General features: G+C 44.2%; 2 protein-coding genes across 15 annotated transcripts in view; one reads left to right on the top strand and one right to left on the bottom strand.

The window, feature by feature from the left end:
• The window catches only part of MIPOL1 (mirror-image polydactyly 1), a 288,733-nt gene extending 276,941 nt beyond the window's left edge, over window positions 1–11,792 (bottom strand). For 4 of the 8 annotated variants that reach the window (XM_073349060.1, XM_073349058.1, XM_073349061.1 and 1 more), the window contains exons 1-2: window positions 11,382–11,792; window positions 1,051–1,103 (exon numbers count right to left, since the gene is read on the bottom strand). The gene's annotated coding sequence lies outside the window, so the exon portion shown is untranslated. Of the gene's footprint in view, window positions 1–1,050; window positions 1,104–6,342; window positions 6,460–11,381 lie in introns of all 8 variants that reach the window. The other 4 variants (XM_073349059.1, XM_073349064.1, XM_073349066.1 and 1 more) reach the window with 2 other exon arrangements.
• Window positions 10,992–23,095, top strand: part of SLC25A21 (solute carrier family 25 member 21) — a 396,583-nt gene continuing 384,479 nt past the window's right edge. For 2 of the 7 annotated variants that reach the window (XM_073349076.1, XM_073349070.1), the window contains exon 1: window positions 11,097–11,478. In XM_073349076.1, coding sequence (XP_073205177.1) covers window positions 11,412–11,478 — 67 coding nt within the window. In that variant the 5' untranslated portion in view covers window positions 11,097–11,411. The other 5 variants (XM_073349071.1, XM_073349072.1, XM_073349073.1 and 2 more) reach the window with 5 other exon arrangements.

The raw sequence follows: 23,095 nt of genomic DNA, 5'->3' as shown, positions 1-23,095 counted from the left end.
TTTTTTGTAACTTAAGGTTTTGCCTAGAGGGATTCTCTATATTTTGGATCTAATTACCCTGTAAGGTATTTACCATCCTGATTTTACAGAGGTGATTCTTTTTTACTTCTATTAAAAGTCTTCTTGTAAGGAAACTGAATGCTTTTTCATTGTTCTTAAGATCCAAGGGTTTGGGTCTGTGGTCACCTACGCAAATTGGTGAGGATTTTTACCAAACCTTCCCCAGGAAGTGGGATGCAAGGGTTGGGAGGATTTTGTGGGGAAAGACGTTTCCAAACTACGTTTTCTCGGGAACTCAGATAAAGTTTGGTGGTAGCAGGGGAAGTCCAAGGGCAAAGGGTAAAATAGTTTGTACCATGGGGAAGTTTTAACATAAGCTGGTAAAAGTAAACTTAGGAGGTTTTCATGCAGGTCCCCACATCTGTACCCTAGAGTTCAGAGCGGGGAAGGCCTTTCACTGCTCGTGCCACAAATCAGCCGGAGACGGCTTAGAGTGCAAGCACCAGTGCCCTTTTATTTACAGTGTCACTTCCTACCACCATCTATATATAGTCTGTTCAACACTGCTCCCTGAGGGACAGCTAGCTCCCTCAGCCAGGAGGGACCTACAGCCACAGGCTCCTCCCTTTGCTTCCTTCCTGCCAGCTTTATATAGCCCCTGGCTAATAAGGTCTACAGGTGTTTCTCATCAAGCCCTTAGGCAAGCCATACCCAGCCAGCTCCAATTAATGCCCCTTAATTGGAGCTGAGCTAACAGGGGCCTGGCCAGGACCTCCTGGCCAGCACCCTGTTACAATCCCAAATACCTGGTTTTCAGTTGTTAATGACATTTCTTAAAAGTTATCCTTATACACTAAAAATACATTTATTCTAAATTCAAAGGTGATTTTTTTAAAATTTTGAGTAAAATCCCTTCAATCATGTTGTAAACAGTTGGTGCAATTAAAAGAATGATATTTACCATCCACCATAATTAAATTTACTTCAGCGTCACTGTTATTTGCCATTCTAAGTATAAAGAAAGCCACAAACAGCTCTGTAATACATAACCTTTGGTATTCAGTGTATGTGGTCACATGTCTTCTTAAGTGTTTGTACAGCACCTATTACAAGGGAAACAGAACAGCTACAGTAAAAAACTCTCAAGCATTTGTTAACTTGTTTCTGTTCTATTGGATCTGCACAAATCAGCACATACTAAAACTTCAACTAATATTATTTAGCTCATTAATATCAGCACGGATAATCAAATATCACCTCCTGCCATCTTCAAGTTCACAATACTCTTTTAGCCATTCTAATTTTAAGTTATCTAACTATATCCATATAATTTCTATAACATACCTAAGCCAGTCCACTGAAGATATTACTAATATCTCCATTACAACCACCCATTTTCCTGTTGAGTTCGTAGTGCATAGGAGTCCACAACGAATAACCACAATCAATTTGGTAGCGATAAGCATCCTTGGTGGTAGTTTGTACAAATCAGTATTTATAAAGTGTTTTAACTACAAAAAGTGGATATATTGTACATGTTAAGGAATACTATATTAGCCGACAGCATGGTTACTGCCCTCTCATGCTTAAGAGTTGGTAGACCCACGGTAGCATTGAGGCATACTGATGGAAAAGCATGAAGGAACTTACACTGATGCTTTCCATGCTGTATCTATTCTGTGAATAAACAGAACTTCTCAGTCTCCACTGATGTTTACATGACATTTCACAAATAGTTTACATTTAAAGAGAAGGGAAAAGGCAAAACCAGAAATCCTCTTTTCAACAGTATTTAGCTGCTGAAATATTGCTGTGAGATGAAATTTACTAAAATAAGCGTTAGTCTCAAAGTAAGTTTTTAAAATAAATGTTAAACTAGTCACTAATCCACACAAGTGAAAGGAAGCCTCAGCACAGGTTTGAGAGGTTTGAGCTAACATGTTACAGGCTATGCTTTTGCATTTTTGGGTGCTCCTGCAAAATATATTTTACCACTGGCCTCCTTCCACAAATGTAACTGTTTCCTGCCTACACTACTATGCACAAAGATGGCCTAATGATTTTGGGAAGAGTTAGCCAGAGGACGCTTGGGGATATACATCAAAAGCAATTGACTTGTTTTACATAAAATTGTGGGTCACACAGGTGAGACAAAACTTTAAGCACTCAGCCTCCTGCAGCAGAAGTTGAGCCCAACTCTGGTGACCAGTTTACATTCACAAGGCTATCTGCACATGGGGAGGGGAAAGAAAAGCTAATATATTTAAGTGAAAGCCGAGCTTCTCCTTTAATTTTCCACCAAATTAGAGGAGTGAGCAGTTGAGAGCTTCACAAGAACAGAGCTGACTTTTGAACCCTTATAGAAGCAACATCACACACTCTCCTTTAGGGCAATAACAGTGTGCTACAGCAACCCCTACACTATCATGTATCAAGATGGCATGCCAAAAAGATTAATGGTAAGTTTGATCTGATTTAATATGCTCATTAATGGTTGAGAAAAAGGAGTAAATTCCACAAGAGTGAAATTTTCAGACGGTACTGAACTGGAAAGGGTACCAAATAGCAGTGAGAACAGAGAAATGGCACAGAGAACCAGCGAAGCTAGAAATATGGACAAAAAATGGCAAGCTAATAACTCAGAACAGAAATAAAGTGAAACAGTGAATGAGAGAGAAAAAGCTGATTAGATGTCAAGGAGAAACACTGGGTGATAGAAAAATCACATTTCATTTGCTATCCCCTAGGCAGCGGAGCAGCAAAAAAAATAAAATAAAAGTGATCTATGGGAAGAGGCTGCATCATCAGGGAGGTGATAGTTCCTTTCTAGGGAAACATGTGTGCACCCACAGCTCCACACTGCCACCTCCATGTTCGTGGGCACCAGCTCACCAACAAACAAACAAAGCCCCAAGCACAGGCAGACAAGGACAGCGGGCACGCTCTGGAGACACCGATGTGGAGGGGGGAAGGCATACAACTCTTGGGAGTGCGAAAGGTGAGCCCCAGCTGGGAAAGAGGAGCAGGAGCATAAGCAAGGATGGGAAGCAGGGCTAGAGACGGCGGTTAGGATTTGATCAGCTGTTTACTGAAGCTGGTGAGGAAGTAGGGGCTGGAATCTTCGGTGGATGTTTTTACTGGGGGCTGAGAGTGATTGCTGGTAGCTTGTTGCTTTGGACAGTGCTGTGGTGGTGGACCTGTGGGGGATTTTGGGGGGAAGGGATGCATAGGCTAGGTATTTCTGAGAGATGGCTAATGGGAAAGGGCTGGAGCACACTGGGGTTTTTTTGAGGGGGTGGGGTTGGCGGGAGAGGACAAAGTTCCTGTGTTTGTCTGCTTGGTGTTTGTTTTTGTGTTGCTACTGTTGTTTGTTTTGTTAAGAACGTTAAGAACGTTACGGGACCGGAGGAATCTGATGTGTTTCTTACTAATGGCATGTGAGGAATGTCTGAAGAGATCAGGAATGGAGGCCCTGACAGGTGTCTGGTTTCAAGAGTAAAGTTGGTTGAAGTGTGTGTGTGTGTGTGTGTATAGAGGGGGGATCATTCACTAATAATTTAATACCTAGGGTGATCATACATTCTGTTTTGGCTGGGACAGTCCCCTTTTTAAACCCTGTCCTGGACATCTTGACTTTTTTTTTGGCAAAAGTGGGCATTTGTCCCGTTTGATGATCAGTTGGCAAGAACAAACGGGACAAATGCCCAGTTCTGCCAAAAAAGTGGGGTGTGCCTAGGGTGACTAGATAGCAAGTATAAAAAATTGGGATGGGGGGTAATAGGAGCCTATATAAGAAAAAGCCCCCAAAATCAGGACTGTCCCTATAAAATCAGGATGCGGGGGTGTGGTGTGGAGGGGGAGAGAAAAGGAGATACCTGCCATGCACAACAGGCTTGGGCTACTGGTGACACCAGGTGGCTTGGGTGTCCCGTTTTCACTTTGAGAAATATGGTCACCCCAGATACCTTCGAAGGTGGAAATAATCAAATAAACTGTATTTTGATAATAATATTACTGAACTAGTTCTTTTAAAGAGGAGGATGTTGTGGTCCCGGTAAACACAGGTGACGCAGTGTTTGGGAAGGGCAGGAGAAGACAAGGCTCATGAGAACACAGGATTAAACCTTGTAGTACTTCGGGAACTCTGTCCAGTGGAGGTGCAGCCATTAGTATTTTGAGAGTGTGAGCAGATAGATGTCAAAGGAGAAAAGGTATATGTTATAAGTTAAAGTAACCTGCAGGGGTGTTTAACCATGTTTGTTTGGGGTATATGACACCTAGTACGAAAGTGATAATGGATTTGTTTTTATTTTAATATTGCAGATCCTCTTTAAGGTTTCCTAAAGTAGTAGTTAATGTTTTATATAAGAGAATGACATTATGGGGACATGGATCCACAACAGACGCATCTCAATGTTAATTATGTACACCTTGGGTATTTTATTTTGAAATGTAATTTTATTCTGTAGACATATACAAATTCTCTACACAAATTCCTGTTTTGTTGCAATGGTACTTATTGCTGAAGAAAGATCTGATCAACTGTAGACCCTCCCCCGGCTGATACTGTTAGGCTGAACTGCTACAGTTAGTCCGTCCTAATTCTATTTCTGTTCTTTGTATCAAAGGGGATCTTGTACAGTAGATTCTCCATCTCTGGATAAGCAGTGATGCTCAAGTAGTTCTTTGACAACCTAGAACACTGGGGGCCTGATGATCCTGCAGTATTTATCAAGCAATGTTCTCACTGAGAAAAACCAAGGGAACTAATGCAAATGTTAATGAAACATTAATGTTGAGATTTTAATTACTTGAAGGTCACCACAAACAAAGTTTATTATCTTACGGGAGTTACTCTAGATCCCCATCACAATGATTACTCAGTCTTTATAACATGCATATATTAAAGAATTCACATTACTATTTGTTTCCTGATACGTGCAAGGGGGACGAACTATGTTTGCTGTGTGAAGAATAATTTTGAATTTCCTGATTTTTTTACAATTAAAATCTCAAGCTTTAATGCGGCATTAATTTTTTTACATATAATTAATACTATCCATGTTCATATACTGTATAGTGACAATCACAGGTTTTGCAAAGCAATTAACAGCTACATTTTCTTACAGTGCTGGAATAAGTGTCTACTTATTGTATTGGAATAAGTGTCTACTTATTCCAGAACTTGTTGGTAACACTTTATCACAAGAAGAGAGGCTCAGCAAATGAACTTATCAGAATTGTACTGTAGCTTGGTGAAAATATCTTTCTAACAACAACATATTTTCAGGTCTTGGCTTCTAAGTAATAACACACTAGCTAGTCATTTTCCAAGTAGCAGAACACATTTTGGAGAGATTTGACAAATTCTCAGAAAGGCCTGCTTCTGGGGGAAAAATGTGCTTTATCTCAGAAGTTCATGCACAATAACTACCTATAGACAACTAAAGTATCTTCTTCAGCATACCACTTGTCTAAAAAATATTGCTTTTTTGCTTGTAGAGGACCTGCTTTTTCTGCCACATAAATGGGCTAAAATGGTAAAATTAGATGAATTTTGGTTTCTAATGATTTAATAGTCTAACTTGATTTCCCTTCCTGTTCCCTATATAAATCTAAGATTAGCCTCTTCACAGTCCTTCCATACGATCTCTCCATTGGTAGTATAAGAACCGTCTCTGCAACTCCTGCCAAGTGAAACAACTTTCCTTTATCTCTATTGCATTTTGCCATTATTGTGACACTTTAATCCTAGCTCAAAATATATTTTCCCTTTCCAGTAACTTAACATAGTTTTCCTCAGTTACTAATTATTTAACTCCGTGAAGGTATTAACTCTGTAAAACATTTTGGGGTGCTGTTTGTAGGAAATACTGAATACAAAATTAAGTTGTGCTGTAATCTTACTATCTGGTGTAGGTACTTATATTACCCTATTTCCACAGTTTCTGGGCACTTCACAATCTTTAAAGTATTCATCCTCACAACACCCCCTATGAGGTAGAGAAATACTTATCATTATTAAAAATATTACACTTTTCACTTTAAATATATTTATCAGATTGTACACCCAAAGAATCATTCCAGATAAGAAGGGAGAAGAAAAGTTATTTATTTTCTCCAAAGCTACCAGATTTCATTTAACCCCACACTTGGGCCCATACTCTTAGCAGCAGACTTATCATAACTCTCACATTTTAAAGTAGTCTAACGTCATTATCTCCTGCAAGAGTGTCACATGCTACCACATCCCATGGCAATTTCCAAGTGTCTCCAAGTGTTCTTTACTTTCTGTTGCGTGACTACATTGTTTATTGTTACACGCCTCTTATTCACACTTACTCAATGAAGTTTTGGTGCCTTAGTCCTCTGATGTGAACGTTTTCTCTTTAAAATAATCTAGTTTTCCCTAAAACTTGTCTTGTGTATAATTCCTTAGCCATGTCTTCCAAAATCCTGCTAAAAAGGAAGAGAAGAAACATCACAGTGACTTCAAAAACTCTTCCATGTGTGGTGACATTCACTGCAGGCTAAAAGGACCGGTGTTTGGTGAATCTTGTGGCTCACTGTATCTGCAATGACTGGGCCTAACTGCTTTGGATGAAAGCCTGGCCTTACTAAAATCAGTGGCATTGACTTCACCCAGAATTTCACCCTATAAGTCACTGTGGCTTGGCAGATCTCTGGGCAAGCACCTGAAAGCTGCCTTGCCCTTTTATTGGTGTGCCACATAATTATGACAAGAAGTTGGCACCCTGAATGAACATATCAGAGGCACCAGGAGGTAAATGAAACACTGTATTAGTACCACCCACTTTGACACCAATCTATTGAGTCATACAAGGGTAAATACCAGTTCAGAATATGGAAAACAGCTCTACCCAAAAGGAAATTCTACCCAAAAAGAAAGCAGGCAGAATTTAAAAATACAGGCGAGTCGCATCATACGTGCATTTAACTTACACAAATTCAACTACACACGCTCGGCAAAAAAAAAAGAAAAATAACAAGATACTTATAAAAAGTGTGGGGATTCCACCCACCATTCCACTCAATGAGCATATGCCCTGAGTGAACATGAGATGGGAGACGTGAATCTGCTGTTCCCGCAGTCGGTTTCAGTTCCCGCATGCCTCTCATAGTGTGAGCATCTCGCCGCGCTGAGTGTGATTCTAGTGTTTAAAGATAACGTATTTTCCATACAGCATGGCCGCTAAACACAAGCCAACTACTTCATCTGGTGCTCAACCAAAGAAACAGTGATCTGTTCCAATGCTGGAGGAAAAACTGGCTATGTTGGACTTATTGAGAGACAGTATGTCAGTCTCCAAAGTGGCGTGTAAATATGGATGCAATGAATCTAGCATCCGTGCCATGAAGATTCAAGAGAGAGAAATTCGTCAAGACGTGGCATCAAGTGCTCCAATAACTGCTAAAGTGACGAGCCAGGTGCGTGATAAGACTTTAGTGAAGACTGAAAAGGCATTAAACTTATGGCTGGAAGACATGAACCGTAAACATGTGCCTATCAATGGCAACACGTGTCAAGAAAAGGCTCTTAGCCTCTATGCACTGTTCAAACCTCCCGCTGAAGAGGGACAGCCTTCTGATGAGAAGGAATTCAAAGCCAGCCAAGGTTGGCTTAACAGTTTTAGGAACTGCTTCAACCTCAAAAACGTGCAGACTACTGGTGAAGCTGCATCTGCCAATGAAGAATGATTTAATTTCTGAATACGATCCCTCTATGGAACGAAGTCTCAAAATCACACATAGTATTACGGATGATTTGAGACCGTATCAAGAAATGTTTGAGCAGCTCAAGAGACAACAGCAACAATTGCCCATCACCCTGTTTTTCAAGGAAAAACAACCAGCAGCAGATGAGCCTACACAATCAACTTCTCGAGCTGAACCAGAGCCAACCGCTTTGTCTACAACTCGCTTTCCATCACCCAAGCTATGTACTCTTTTTTTATATACTGTACATTACTGTATACATTAATACATATTACTGTGCAGGGTTGTATACACAAACCATGTACAGTATACTGTACTTTATGGGCGATTTAAGGGATTTTCAAGGGTAATTTTGACTATATGCAATTTTAGCCTTACACACTGACTTCAGAACCTAACCCCCACATAAGACGCAACTCCACTGTAGGATCTGTTTTGGCTTGGAGATGACTTGGCACTAAGGTTCAGATGGTCTTTGGTGGCTGGGATGCAAGAGCATGCAGACACACACAGCTACAAATATTTTCTGTCTTCAAGAGGTTCAGCAGAAGCTAGGGTTCCTGTTGTATGATGGTGAGCACCTTTTGAGGGAGAAGTTAAGAGCTTCAAAGTGACAGAGACAAAAGCCACCCTTCATTCCCTCATGTCTGTCATCTAGTCCTTTCACCAGAAGCCACTAGCCAACCTAGACCTCTGGAGTCAGGACACTCATGTTCAGGGTGTTCATCATCCCTTTCAGATAATCCAAAAGGGCCTCCTAAATCCCTAATTCCAAGAAACAAAAACCTCTTGCGTTTTAAAGGGTAAAGAATTAATAGTCAGTTGGTATCCAGTTTCGAGGGTGTCCCTCATGGAAGGAAAATAGGAAGCTTTTTATCCCAGATGGTCCCTAGTCACCTTGGATAAATAGTCCCTCAGCTTTACCAAGGAAGGCTACAGAATTCAGTTAAAAGAAATTCCACCAAATTCACCATCTGAGCTATGTTCAAGAGTGCCTCTAAGATCAACATGCATTTGACATGCATCCGACGAAGGGGTATTCACCCACGAAAGCTCATGCTCCAATACGTCTGTTAGTCTATAAGGTGCTACAGGACTCTTTGCGACTTTTACAGATCCAGACTAACACGGCTACCCCTCTGATATTTGAGATCAACAAAATCAATAAGAAATTTCAGGAAATCCAATCCCTCCTGGAAAAGAAAGGCATCAAGTCTATGGATATGTATTTCCTGATCCTTAAAAAAAATGAGGGCTGAGGCCTATCATGGTGGACAGACAGCTCAATTTCCATGTGGCAAAAGAAAATTCTCAGTGTCTGTAAGGATAATCATACATTTGTTTTCTGTTTGTTTTGTTCTGTTTTTTGGAAGAGAGTGACTTGATATATGCAGTTTGGACCTCGCAGATGCTTGTATGCTGAAATGACTGAATTTCATTCAAAACTACCTGAAGGTGCAACTTGTGTATCTGAAACAAGTACAGGATATAGAAGCCCTGCCAGGCCTGACTCCTGAGCAGGTAGAGACTAGAGGAAGAGGTTTGGTATCACCTAGCTGAAGGTGGGAGACAGGAAGTTAGACAGACATCCCCAGAAAACAAAAGGCATTGCCTCTCCCCTCTGTAGATTCAAATTGGGTCAAGAGTCATCAGGGTGATGAAATAGGTGTTGGTTGGCTTTGGGTTAGCTTGTGTGGCTCTGTGGGGATGGAAGCCTGAGGGGTCCATGTCTAGCCCATGAGAGGGGAGCTATGGGATGTGGGCAAAAGGGTTACAAAAAGTATGGGGGTCAACTGGAGGAGAAAGGGGGTGGGGCAGCCAGATGCAGGGGTCGGGGTCAGGGGCAGGGCAGAGTGTTGTGCTAGTAGATTGGGGGCAGCCAGGGAGCACAGAGTTATTTGGGGATTAGAAATCTGAGGAGGGTACTGGGGTCAGCAAGGGAGTTGGCACAGTGGGGTGGGACAGGGGGGAACGGGGAAGAAGAGCAGGGGAGCTGGCTCAGTTGATTGGGTTTGAGACCAGAAAGTGGAGGCCCTTTCTGTTCTCTGCTCCACTGGCTACTAGGATGCTCTGTCCTATCACCATCACTGGGGCTGCTGCCTATACAATAACTCCTTGCTTAACATTGTAGTTATGGTTCTGAAAAATGCTACTGTAAGCAAAATGATGTTAAGCAAATCCAATTTCCTCATAAGAATTAATGTAAAGGGAGTTGGGGGGTGGGTGGGTTAGGTTCCAGGGAAATTTTTTTCACCAGACAAAAGACATTTATATATGGAGTCAGAGGGTGGAAGAGGGTGTGATATTTCCCAGGGAATGCCTTGCTGCTAAATGATGAACTAGCACTCGGCTGAGCCCTCAAGGGTTAACACATTATTGTTAATGTAGCCTCATGCTCTACAAAGCAGCAGTAATGGAGGGAGGGAGACACAATAGATGCATGGCTGTGGCTGCAAACATTCCCTGCGAAACTGAACAGTGATGATGAACCCATGCTATCCCACTGAAGCACACCACTCCCTCCACAGACATACACATACCCATCTGTGTGTATGTGTGTGTGTGAGAGAGAGAGAAACAGAGACACACACGGTGTGTGAGAGAGATAGAGACACACATTGCCCCTTTAAGTATGCTGACCCCACTCTAAGTACATTGCCTTTTTAAGTAGATCAACAAGTTGAGATACCAGCTGCTGCCAGCAAGCTCCCTCTGTCCTGAGCCCTGTCCTGTCCCCACCTGCTCTGTGGAGATGAGGTGTAGGAACGTGGGGGGGGTGGGGACACCCTGACATCAGCACCCCTCTTCCCCACCTGCACAGCAAGCAGGAGGCTCCCAGGAGCAGCTCCAAGGCAGAGGGCAGGAGCAGCACAGGGGAGTGGGGGGAGGGACAGCTGAACTGCCGGGCAATTGATAGCCTGCTGGGCAGCTGCCACACAGGGAACTTAAGGGAGCTGATGGGGGGCTGCCAGTCCACGCTGGTTCTAAGCCCCCACCAGCTTGAGCCAACTAGCTGCTCTTCCTGCAAGCAATGGACAAAGCGGGCAGCTGCCAAACACTGTTATAAGACAGCATTGCACAACTTTAAACTAGCATGTTCTGTAATTGATCAGCCACATAACAAGTTAACCAGGACCACATTAAGTAGGAGTTACTGAACCTCCTGCCTCCCTGCCCCTTGTGACAGGACTTCCCCCTTTCCACTCTCCAAACTTGCTCCCTCTCAGTCTACCAGCAGGGGCTGAATTGCAGACTGCAAAGCAACAGGGGACCTGGCCTTTCGAGCAGGGCAAGGACTCTAGGCCCAGGTTCTGGCCCGTAGCTGCCCCCCGCCCACTAGGTATAAAGGTTGCGGGGGAAGGGCTGGGGGAGCGCACGCAACAGGCAGGTTCCTGCACGTGTAGCTGGGCTCGTTCCTCGCTCGCATAGCCTCTGCCTCTTCCTCCTCCCCCTCCCGCCCAGCCACGATCCCAGGGTGGAGGGGCGCTCGCGCTTCACCCTTCCAGCTGCCACTTTCTGCCAGGAGCCGGTCTCCGACAGTCCCCCCTCCCCCCGACTTCCCACTGTCTCGGGCTCTTTCCCCTCACTGGGGCTGGCGCTAGTTCTGCCCCCAGGCCGCCTCTGCCGGGTACTTCGGGACTGACCGCTCTGCTGCTTCCCCAGCGCAGGTGAAGATGTCCAGGAAGCCGGGCGGCTTTTTGCAGGAGGCTTCTCACCAGATCACGGCCGGCGGCTCAGCGGGTAAGTCAGACATTTTCCTCGCAAGCACTCTGCGCTCCCTGCTCTCTCATTATTATGTATTGGAGGGTGTGATTCAGTTCACCAACATTTCCTGACTCTGGCTAGTCGTGGGCACAACCTCCCCTGGTGTGTGCGCTGCGAAGCCGAGCCTGGGCATCTGAAAACCCACTCTGCGCCTCCTCCCCCCACCCCAAATGTGTCCTGGCCCTGGAGTCCAAAAAGCCTTGATCAAGTGCCCAGTCTCATCCCACTCGCTGGCTGTGGGCTGCTCCTCCCCCTGTGTGTGCTTGCAGCCAGTTGCACTGACTAAAGGAGGCGAGGTGACAGCCTGCTCTTTGGTTCCCTGCTTCAACAGTTCCCCTGTCTGGGAAGTTTAAACCAGCCCCCTTGGCGTTCTGATGCAGCTCTCTTAACCCAGAAGAACCGACTAGGTTTCCTCTCCTTTGATTTTACAAACAAACTGCATGGGGGTAGAAATTAGCATGTGGTGTTCTCCTGTCAGTGTCTGTTGCAATATATAGCAGTGGACTGTAGGTTGCTGGTAAAATACAGTAACTCCTCACTTAATGTCCTCCTAGTTTGGCAGCCGCCTGCTTTGTCCACTGCTTGCAGGAAGAGCAGCCCATTGCAGCTAGCTGGTGGGGTCATGAAACCAAGGTGGGCTGGCAGTCCCCCTATCAGCTCCCCTAAGTTCCCTGTGTGGCAGCTGCCCAGCAAGCTATCAATTGCTGGCAGTTCAGCTGTCCCTCCCCGCACTGCTGTGTGCTGCTCCTGCCCTCTGCCTTGGAGCTGCTGGTGGGAGCCTCCTGCTTGCTGTGCAGGAGGTGGGGGGGGGGGAAAGGGGTGCTGATGTCAGGGTGTCCCCCTCTACCCGCTTCTGCTTCTTGCTCCTGTACCCAATCTCCCCAGACCAGGGGGGACACTATAGGGCTCAGGATACAGGGAGTTTGCTGGCAGCAGCTTCTGTTGCAACTTGCTGATCTACTTAAAAAGGCAATGTACTTAGAGTGTGGTTAGCATACGTAAAGGGGCAATGTGCATGTGTATGTCTGTCTCTCACACACATGCATCCCCAGGCACTTTGGAAAGTGGAGGGAGTGGTGCGCTCCAGTGGGATAACATGAGTTCATCATCACATTCAGTTTCCACAGGGAATGTTTGCAGCCACTGCCATGCGTCTATTGTGTCTCCTCTAGGGTGACCAGATAGCAAATGTGAACAATTGGGACGTGGGGGGGGGGGGGGGGTAATAGGAGCCTATATAAGAAAAAGACCCAAAAATCAGGACTGTCCCTATAAAATCAAGACATCTGGTCACCCTAGTCTTCTCCCTCTATTACTGCTGCCTTGTAGAGTGTGAGGCTACATTAACAGTTCATTATTTAGCAGCAAGGCATTCCCTGGGAAATATCCTACTCTCTGATTCCACCACCTCAACCAAGCTTCACAATCATCATTGCTGTGTACAGTATTAAATTGTTTGTTTAAAACTTATAGTGTGTGTGTGTGTGTATGTATAGATACTAAAAAAAAAAAAATCTTTTGTCTGACAAAAACAATTTCCCTAGCACCTAACCCACCCATTTACATTAAATCCTATGGGGGAAATTGGATTCACTTAACATCATTTTGCATAAAGTAGCATTTTTCAGGAACATAACTACAACACTAAGCGAGGAATTACAGTATTCTGTCTGAGGCCCCAAAAGCTACGTTTACAATAGTGTTACAACAGTATTTTAGGCCATTATGGAACAATTGTGAAATACTTAAAACACAGGAATGGCCATACTGTTTCAGACCAGTGGTCCATCGCCTTCCAACAATGGCTGATGCCAGATGCTTCCGAAGGAACGAACAGAAGAGGGCAATTTGTGGAGTGATCCATCCCCTATCCTCCAGTTCCAATTTCTGGAACTCTGAGGTTTTGAGGACTCTGCTGTACTTTGGACTAAGCTTGGATATAGTGCACCATGATTATGTTTGAAAGGCTGCTAAGATTTAGATCGGTTTACTGTTTAACTATAATGGTGCTACTGGCCCACTGTAGTCTCTTCTAACAAGTGACTGCTTTATCTTTTCCTTGCAGAAGCATGGACTTAATTTAATATCTTTCCATATTTGCATACTATGATCGTCTATAAATCCTTATTGGAGTGTTCATACCATGTAGAAAGCAGTGTTAAACTTCAGAAACTTATTTTATGTAGCATTTTTGTAGCACATTTGATATTATTAAGTTAAAATAGATTCTGGATTGTTGTTACTGATCTAGACTATTATGACACATTGTTAATAGCACTTGAAGTTATGTAGTTCAGGGTTTACAATTCTGAAATATTAATAGTAAAAATTGCACTGCACTGAAACTGTAACTACTCTATTTAAAATGGAAGTACACTGTACTACTCTTTGTACTTTAGCAGTAATCTTTAAAATCAGATATACTGTTGCATCTCCAGGAAGAAATTAAAGTAACATCTTACACTTTTCTGACATAAATATAGCATTAAACTAACAAAATCAACCTATAATAATCAATAACATTATTTTTAAAAATTTACCGATCACTAATTCATTAGATTATTCAAACTGTAAACTTTAAATATCACAAATTTATGATATTCAGTTTTTGCATTTAAGTCAGCTTGGACAATGACAGTATTTCTAGTTTCTGATTGTCATGTAGTAGAATATTTCAGTGCTGGGTTGCAAATAGTGCAGAGTGCACTCATGTCTAAAGAAAATATTACTTTTTTTAGTTAGATTATTTAAATCATGTAAGTATTTTAATTAGGTGGTCTAAAATATTTTTTTTATTAGACCTAAACTAGTAGACAGTATCTTTTTTTGGCTTAAAATGCTTAATCTGTCATTGAAGTACTATAGTCTGTTACCGTAGTTTTCAGACTTTTTTTTCTGATGACCCAATTGAGGAAAATTGTTGATGCCTGCAACCTAATGGAGCTGGGGATGAGGGGCGTGGGAGGGGTTCAGGGCTGGGGCAGAGGGTTGGGTGAGGGCAGTGGGGTTGGGGATGAAGGGTTTGGGGTGCAAAAGGGGGTTTGGGGGGGCTCAGGGCTGGGGCAGGAGGTTGGGGTGTGTGGGGGTCAGGGCTCTCGGCTGGGGGTGAAGACTGTGGGATTGGGGATGAAGGGTTTGGGGTGCAGGGGGAACTCTGGGTTTGGGGGGCTCAGGACTGGGGCAGGAGGTTGGGATTGGAGCATAGGCTTACCTCAGCCGGCTCCTGGTCAGCGGTGCAGCAGGGGTGCTAAGGCAGGCTTCCTGTCTGTCCTGGCACCGTGGTCTGCGCTGTGCCCCAGAAGCGGCCAGTAGCAGATTCAGCTCCTAGGCGGAGGCACACAAGTGGTTCCATGTGGTTTTCCTCCACAGGCACACACCCCCACCCCCACAACCCAGCTCCCCTAGGAGTCAGACCAACTTCTGGGGCACAGCACAGTGTCAGAACAGGTAGGAACTAGCCTGCCTTAGCCGGGCAGCACCACCGGCGGGACTTTTAGTGGCCTGGTCGGCAGTGCTGACTAGAGCCGCTGCTACCCAGTGCTTTACATTCCATGACCCGCAGTTGGAAACCACTGGTCTATTAGGCCCTGATATAGTACAGTATATAAATGTTTAATTTCAAATCCCACAATATACAGTATAAATATGACAAATATAAATAAATCAAACAGAGTCAAAAACAAAACCACGTACACACAACAAACATCAGTTAGTCTGGAATAGCAGATTTTTCCCTCGCAGATCATTATCCAAATATAATGGATTTTTCTTTTCCTGACTATCACACTTTTTTCTTTAGTTTTTGTTTTTAATCTTTGCTAAAGCAGATAACACTCATTTACCATCCTTGATTTGAAAAAAAATAAATACATGCAGTGTTCCTTAGATAGAATTAATAGTTTGGCAGAAAAATAATAAAGCTATGTCATTCCTAGAGTTATGAGATGCACTTTACCACCAGAAACATGAGTAAATATCTAACCTTAAATTACTGGCTGAGGACTGAGGCCCCCTACTCAGCCAAGGCCTTAGATAATTTTTCCAGCTGTTCTACCTCCGTCTATCCCCCCTACGCCACCCCTTGAAGGCAACCCTGACTCCTTTGTGGACACCTCATATACCTGAAAAATGTAATCTAATTGGGCAGAACATTGTGAAAAGAAAACAACCTGATTTAAACTAAATATGCAATTTGGCAAGTGACGAGTTGCGGAGTGTGTGTGTGTCAGAGTTGGGTGTGTGGAAAGTAGGGCATAAGTATCCACAAATATCTGAAGGGTATAAATAGGGCCCTACCAAATTCACAGCCATGAAAAACACATCACAGACTGTGAAATCTGGTCTTTTGTATGCTTTTACTCTATACAGATTTCACGGGGGAGACCACCATTTCTCAAATTGGGGGTCCTGACCCAAAAGGGAGTTGCAGTGGGGTTGCAAGGTTATTTTAGGGGCAGTCATGGTATTGCTACCCTTACTTCTGCATTGCCTTCAGAGCTGGGTGGCCGGAGAGCAGCAGATGTGAAGGCAGTGCCCTGTGAGCAGCAGCACAGAAGAAAGCATAGCAATAGCTTACCATGCCACCCTTAGTTCTGCGCTGCTGCCTTCATGGTTGGGTGGCCGGAGAGTGATGGCTGCTGACTGAGGGCCCGGCTCTGCAGGCAGCAGCACAGAAGTAAGGGTAGCAGTACCACAACCCCCTCCTACAATAACCTGGCAACCCCCACCACCACTCTGCCCACACACAGCTTTTGTTTGCTTCAGGATCCCTACAATTACACCACCATGAACTTTCAGTTTTAAATAACTGAAATCATGAAATTTATTATTTTAAAAATCCTCTGACCATGAAATCGATCAAAATGGACCATGAATTTGGTAGGGCCCTTGTATAAACTTCAAGGTGACAGAATATTGTCAGCGTGGTACAAGGGGGTATAACTAGGACCTACAGGATGCAATTAGGGAGAGGAAAACCCTTTTGTTGGGATCTAAAACTAGACTTCCCAAAACCCTAGAATATGTATTCAGAACTATCCACCATTGACAGGAAAATGGAGTGGATGACTGAATAGGTCTTTTCAATCTCTATTTTCTGTGATCAGAAAAGCTTCCCCAATTTCTTTGCATTACAGACTATTAAAAATGATGCGGAAGGAAAAAAAAAGGAAGAGAAGTACGGAACTTGTGAATTGTATTAGAACAGAATATGTCCCTTGGTGGTTCAAAAACACTTTCATATACAGTAGCTCCTCACTTAAAGTTATTCTGTTTAACGTTGTTACGTTGCTGATCAATTAGGGCAGTGGTCGCCAAACGTTTTGGCTCGCGCACCCCCAGGATGACCTGCCGCAGGCGCGCTGCCTATGGAAGAAGACCGGTAGACCTGCTGCAGGCAGGGTACACCAGCTGTGGATGTGCAGAGCTGCCGCCGAACGGAAAAATGGTGGAGTGCCGTCCGGCGGCACTACTGCTGCTGTGCACCCCCGGGATCATCTCGTGCACCCCCTGAGATGCGCGCACCCCAGTTTGGAGACCACTGAATTAGGGAGCATGCTCATTTAAAGTTGTGCAGTGCTCCCTTATAACATTGTTTGGCAGCCACTTGCTTTGTCCACTGCTTGCAGGAAGAGCAGCCCCTCCCCCCTGCTCCTGCCCCCCGCTTATCCCTTCTCCATATAGGGCAGGGTGGGGACAGGACAAGGCTCAGGATGGAGAGAGCTTGCTCACAGCAGCTGCTGTCTCAACTTCCTGATGTACTTAAAAAGGCAATGTACTTAAAGGGGCAATGCGCATCTCTCCCCCCCCCCCCCACACACACACAGAGCGTGTGTGTCTCTGTTTGCCATGCTGTCTCCCCTCCCTCCATTACTGCTGCTTTGTAGAGTGTGAGGCTACATTAACAACAATGTGTTAACCCGTGAGGGATCAGCCGAATGCTAGTTCATCGTTTAGCAGTAACGCATCCCCTGGGAAATATCCCACCCTGTTCCACCCTCTAACTTCACCACCTCAATCAAGCTTCACAATCATCATTGCTGTGTACAGTATTAAATTGTTTGATTAAAACTTATACTGTGTATCTATGTAAAGTTTTTTGTCTGGTGAAAAAAATTTCCCTGGAACCTAACACGCCTCTCCCCCTTTATATTAATTCTTATGACAGGTTTCAGAGTAACAGCCGTGTTAGTCTGTATTCGCAAAAAGTAAAGGAGTACTTGTGGCACCTTAGAGACTAACAAATTTATTTGAGCATAAGCTTTCGTGAGCTACAGCTCACTTCATTGGATGCATTCAGTGGAAAATACAGTGGGGAGATTTATATACATAGAGAACATGAAACAATGGGTGTTACCATACACACTGTAAACAGAGTGATCACTTAAAGTGAGCTATTACCAGCAGGAGAGCGTGGGGTGAGGGGGGGAACCTTTTGTAGTGTTAATCAAGGTGGACCATTTCCAGCAGTTGACAAGAATGTCCGAGGAACGGTGGGAGGGGGGGAAACATGGGGAAATAGTTTGACTTTGTGTAATGACCCATCCACTCCCAGTCTCTATTCAAGCCTAAGTTAATTGTATCCAGTTTGCTTAATTGGAATTAATTTGCAGTCTCTCGTTGGAGTCTGTTTTTGAAGGTTTTTTTGTTGAAGTATTGCCTCTTTTAGGTCTGTAATCGAGTGTCCAGAGAGATTGAAATGTTCTCCAACTGGTTTTTGAATGGTCGAAACAACAGACTGGACTGCTACATAGAAAGCTTCCGCCGACATGCACGGGCTGAAATTGTGGAAAAGCAGCATCACTTGCCCCATTACCTCAGCCGTGCAGAACACAATGCCATCCACAGCCTCAGGAACAACTCTGACATCATAATTAAAAAAAAAAAAGGAGCTGCTGTCGTCATCATGAATAGGTCGGAATATGAACAAGAGGCTGCTCGGGAGCTCTCCAACACCACTTTCTACAAGCCATTACCCTCTGATCCCACTGAGGGTTACCAAAAGAAACTATGCCATATGCTCAAAAAACTTCCTGAAAAAGCACAAGAACAAATCCGCACAGACACACCTCTGTAACCCCAACCTGGGGTATTCTATCTGCTACCCAAGATCCATAAACCTGGAAATCCTGGACGCCCCATCATCTCAGGCATTGGCACCCTGACAACAGGATTGTCTGGCTATGTAGACTCCCTCCTCAGGCCCTACGCTACCAGCACTCCCAGCTATCTTCGAACACCACTGACTTCCTGAGGAAACTACAATCCATCGGTGATCTTCCTGAAAACACCATCCTGGCCACTATGGATGTAGAAGCCCTCTACACCAACATTCCACACGAAGATGGACTACAAGCCATGAGGAACAGTATCCCCAACAATGTCACGGCAAACCTGGTGGCTGAACTTTGTGACTTTGACCTCACCCATCACTATTTGGGAACAATGTATACCTTCAAATCAGTGGCACTGCTATGGGTACCCACATGGCCCCACAGTATGACAACATTTTTATGGCTGACTTAGAACAATGCTTCCTCAGCTCTCGTCCCCTAACGCCCCTACTCTACTTGTGCTATATTGATGACATCTTCATCATCTGGACCCATGGAAAAGAAGCCCTTGAGGAATTCCACCATGATTTTCAACTATTTCCATCTCACAATCAACTTCTGCCTAGACCACTCCACGCAAGAGATCCACTTCCTGGACACTACGGTGCTAATAAGCGATGGTCACATAAACACCACCATATACCGGAAACCTAACTAACCGCTATTCCTACCTACATGCCTCCAACTTTCATCCAGACCAGACCACACCACATGATCCATTGTCTACAGCCAAGCTCTAAGATACAACCGCATTTGCTCCAACCCCTCAGACAGAGACCAACACCTACAAGATCTCTATCCAGCATTCTTACAACTACAATACCCACCTACTGAAGTGAAGAAACAGATTGACAGAGCCAGAAGAGTACCCAGAAGTCACCTACTACAGGACAGGCCCAACAAAGAAAATAACAGAACGCCACTAGCTGTCACCTTCAGCCCCCAACTAAAACCTCTCCAACGCATCATCAAGGATCTACAACCTATCCTGAAGGAAGACCCATCACTCTCACAGATCTTGGGAGACAGGCCAGTCCTTGCTTACAGACAGCCCCCCAACCTGAAGCAAATACTCACCAGCAACCACACAACAGAACCACTAACCCAGGAACCTATCCTTGCAACAAAGCCCATTGCCAACTGTGTTCACATATCTATTCAGGGGACACCATCATAGGGCCTAATCACATCAGCCACACTATCAGAGGCTCGTTCACCGGCACATCCACCAATGTGATATATGCCATCATGTGACAGCAATGCCCCTCTGCCATGTACATTGGTCAAACTGGACAGTCTCTACATACAAGAATAAATGGACACATATCAGACATCAAGAATTATAACATTCAAAAACTAGTTGAAGAACACTTCAATCTCTTTGGTCACTCGATTACAGACATAAATGTTGCAATACTTCAACAAAAAACCTTCAAAAACAGACTCCAATGAATGACTGCTGAATTGGAATTAATTTGCGAACTGGATACAATTAACATAGGCTTGAGTAGAGACTGGGAGTGGATGGGTCATTACACAAAGTCAAACTATTTCCCCATGTTTCCCCCCCTCCCACTCCTCACTGTTCCTCAGACGTTCTTGTCAACTGCTGGAAATGGCCCACCTTGATTATCACTACAAAAGGTTCCCCTCTCCCTCCCCCCCTCCCCCCCACTCTCCTGCTGGTAATAGCTCACCTTAAGTGATCATTCTGGTTACAGTGTGTATAGTAACACCCATTGTTTCATGTTCTCTATGTATATAAATCTCCCCACTGTATTTTCCACTGAATGCATCTGATGAAGTGAGCTGTAGCTCACGAAAGCTTATGCTCAAATAAATTTTTTAATCTCTAAGGTGCCACAAGTACTCCTTTTTCTTTTTAATAATTCTTATGGGGAAATTGGATTCGCTTAACATAGTTTCACTTAACATTGTAGTTATGGTCCTGAAAAATGCAACTCTAAGTGAGGAGTTACTGTAATGTAAAAGTATTCTTCTTGTGGGTGATGCTGTAGAGCTGAGTTCTTACGGGGGATTTGAATAAAGTCAGGTTGGTGTTTTGGTACATAGATATTTTTGGAAGGGTGTTCCTGTCAGAAAGGGCAGCAGGGAAGAAGGCATAGAGCCAATTATAAGAAAAGGAAACTGGACACAGAAGCTGATGGTGTTGGCAGAGCAGAGAGACGAGGGTAGGAATGTGAGCAGGAGAAGAAGTTTGAACTAATTGCACTGTGCAGTGGGGAGGCAGTGAAGTGACTCAGAGGGGATGACATTGTCAAAGTAACAGGTGAGAGAGATTATTTTGGTATCAGCGGGTTGGATGGACTTGAGGGGAGTTTTTAGTGTCAAAAAGACCTGAGTAGAGCAGACTCCAATGGGTGAGATGGAAAAATGATAAAGACAAAAAGAAGCTGTCAGGACAGAAAAGAAGGGATGAATTTGAAGCATGGTGACAGATGTGTTGGGTCTTGCTCATGGCCTTGATAAGGGAGGAGGAGAAGGGGGATGGGAAATCAAACATGACCCACCCCCCACCGGTTGCAGGCCAGGGTGAAATGGAAGAAGAGGTATGATCACCTGTAATGGAAAATGAAGGTAATCCAAAGATTTATGGGGAGGAAAGATTAGGAGTGTACATCTAGATCGTGACAGCAAGTCGGCTGAGATAGGTGCAGAATTACATTTGAGTCACCTGTGTAGTTCATCAGTTAAACTCATGTGTGGCAAGATTTCTTACCTCTTCCATGTCAGATGCAGTCATTGCTTTGGTTTTCTTGGTGCTGAAATAATTTAGCTCTTTGGCTAGACTGAAAGCTCTACTCCTTTTGAGAGTATACTGAAAGTCTAAAGTCACAACCAGATCTACCCCAGTTTTTGCTGGGTCATGGACTTCTCCCTGGAAGTGGTGAAGGGGAACTTCCGCCTTCTGAATTTCCAGTTTAAGTCCCTGTAAAGTAGCCAGGCGGACCCACTCTAGGCCACAAGCCCACACTTTCCTAAAGGTTGCTTCCTTCGCCTTGTGTCCAGTCTGTCTCCTACTTCGAGCTCCTCACATCAAGTTCCAACAGACATAAAAAGTTCCTTTAACCACTTGTTCGAGAAACCTTTCCCTGAGCTTCCTCTGAGCCACTAAATGCTTTTCTGGTTGCTGCCCACAGGAACTTGTGCTTCTTCTGCACATTTCACTTTTTGTCTAGTAAAAGAATCACAGCAAGTCCTTCTCCCTATCTATCTATAAGGAAAAGAAGGATGCTTTTATACCATCCAGGGGGAAGGATAGCTCAGTGGTTTGAGCTTTGGCCTGCTAAACCCAGGGTTGTGAGTTCAATCCTTGAGGGGGCCATTTAGGGATCTGGGGCAAAAATTGGGGATTGGACTTTGAGCAGGGGGTTGGACTAGATGACCTCCTGAGGTCCCTTCCAACGCTGATATTCTATGATTCATTTCTCTTCCTAGATTGGCCTGCTATCAAACCTTCGGTTCCCAAGTACCCTGGAAACAACTGTTCCTCACAATGTCTGTGCTCTGGGTAAAACTTGGAATAGGGCAGAGCTGGAAATTGATCCCCTCTTAAAGGGCCAGCTTTGCTCTGCCATACCATGTGAGTGGATTATGTTATCCAAGAATCCATATCAAGGGAAGGAGCCAAGGAATGAGAAGGAAAACAGGGGGGGTGGGGGGAAGGAAGACAAGACGTAGAGCCAGGTAAGGCTGTGTAAAAGGAAAAGGATGATCCTGGACTCCCTAGAAGATACTGACCAAAACCCAAAAGGGTTGTAAAAGTGGTGAGGAAACAGGCAGGGTTTTGCATGCAGGTCTCTTACTTTCTACATATTTATATATCTCTTGTGCTTTGTCTTTGAGTAAAGTATGGTTCATTTAAACATTCTGTTGCAAAGTCTGAGTGCCCCTTGCATTCACTGTCATGTATCCTTGAAGGTGGAAGCTGGAATTTGGAAGGTCCACAGCTTCAGTGGAACTCTGAGAGCCCATAAAGGCTACTGGAGAGGCTTAGGAGAACTGGTACTGGTTTCAGGATGTACACAATTGGACTGAGGAGTCCTGTCTGTCAGAAGTTGCTAGATGGAGGATCTGTACCCTGACCGTGCATCTTAAGACCCTGAGCCAGAGTTGTGAATGCAAGTACAGCGACCTGGTAAGCATCCAACTACCAGCCCTGCAAATTCAACAAAGGATCTGAAAGTCAAGCTGGGCTATTTCCTTCATCTGCACCATAATCTCCTACACTTTAAGGTGCTGTAAGTGAAGTTCCATCCTCAGAAACCCCTGTGCAATTTCACTTAAGCCTAAGAGGGTTCATTTTGGCTTTGATGCCTGTTGAGTTTGCAAAGTTGGCAGTTCACAAAAGCATATTTTTCTTATAAGCTGAGGAAATTTTGATATGAAAGAGTTTGAGGGCCAATACATTTGCAATACCATTAAAGTCTATTCTTTCCAGTACTTCAAATAGAACAGAA

Source organism: Lepidochelys kempii, chromosome 6 (genome assembly GCF_965140265.1).
Source record: "Lepidochelys kempii isolate rLepKem1 chromosome 6, rLepKem1.hap2, whole genome shotgun sequence".
NCBI lineage: Eukaryota > Metazoa > Chordata > Testudines > Cheloniidae > Lepidochelys > Lepidochelys kempii.
The sequence above is the reverse complement of the archived record's forward strand: the minus strand, read 5'-3'. Positions and strand labels throughout refer to the sequence as shown.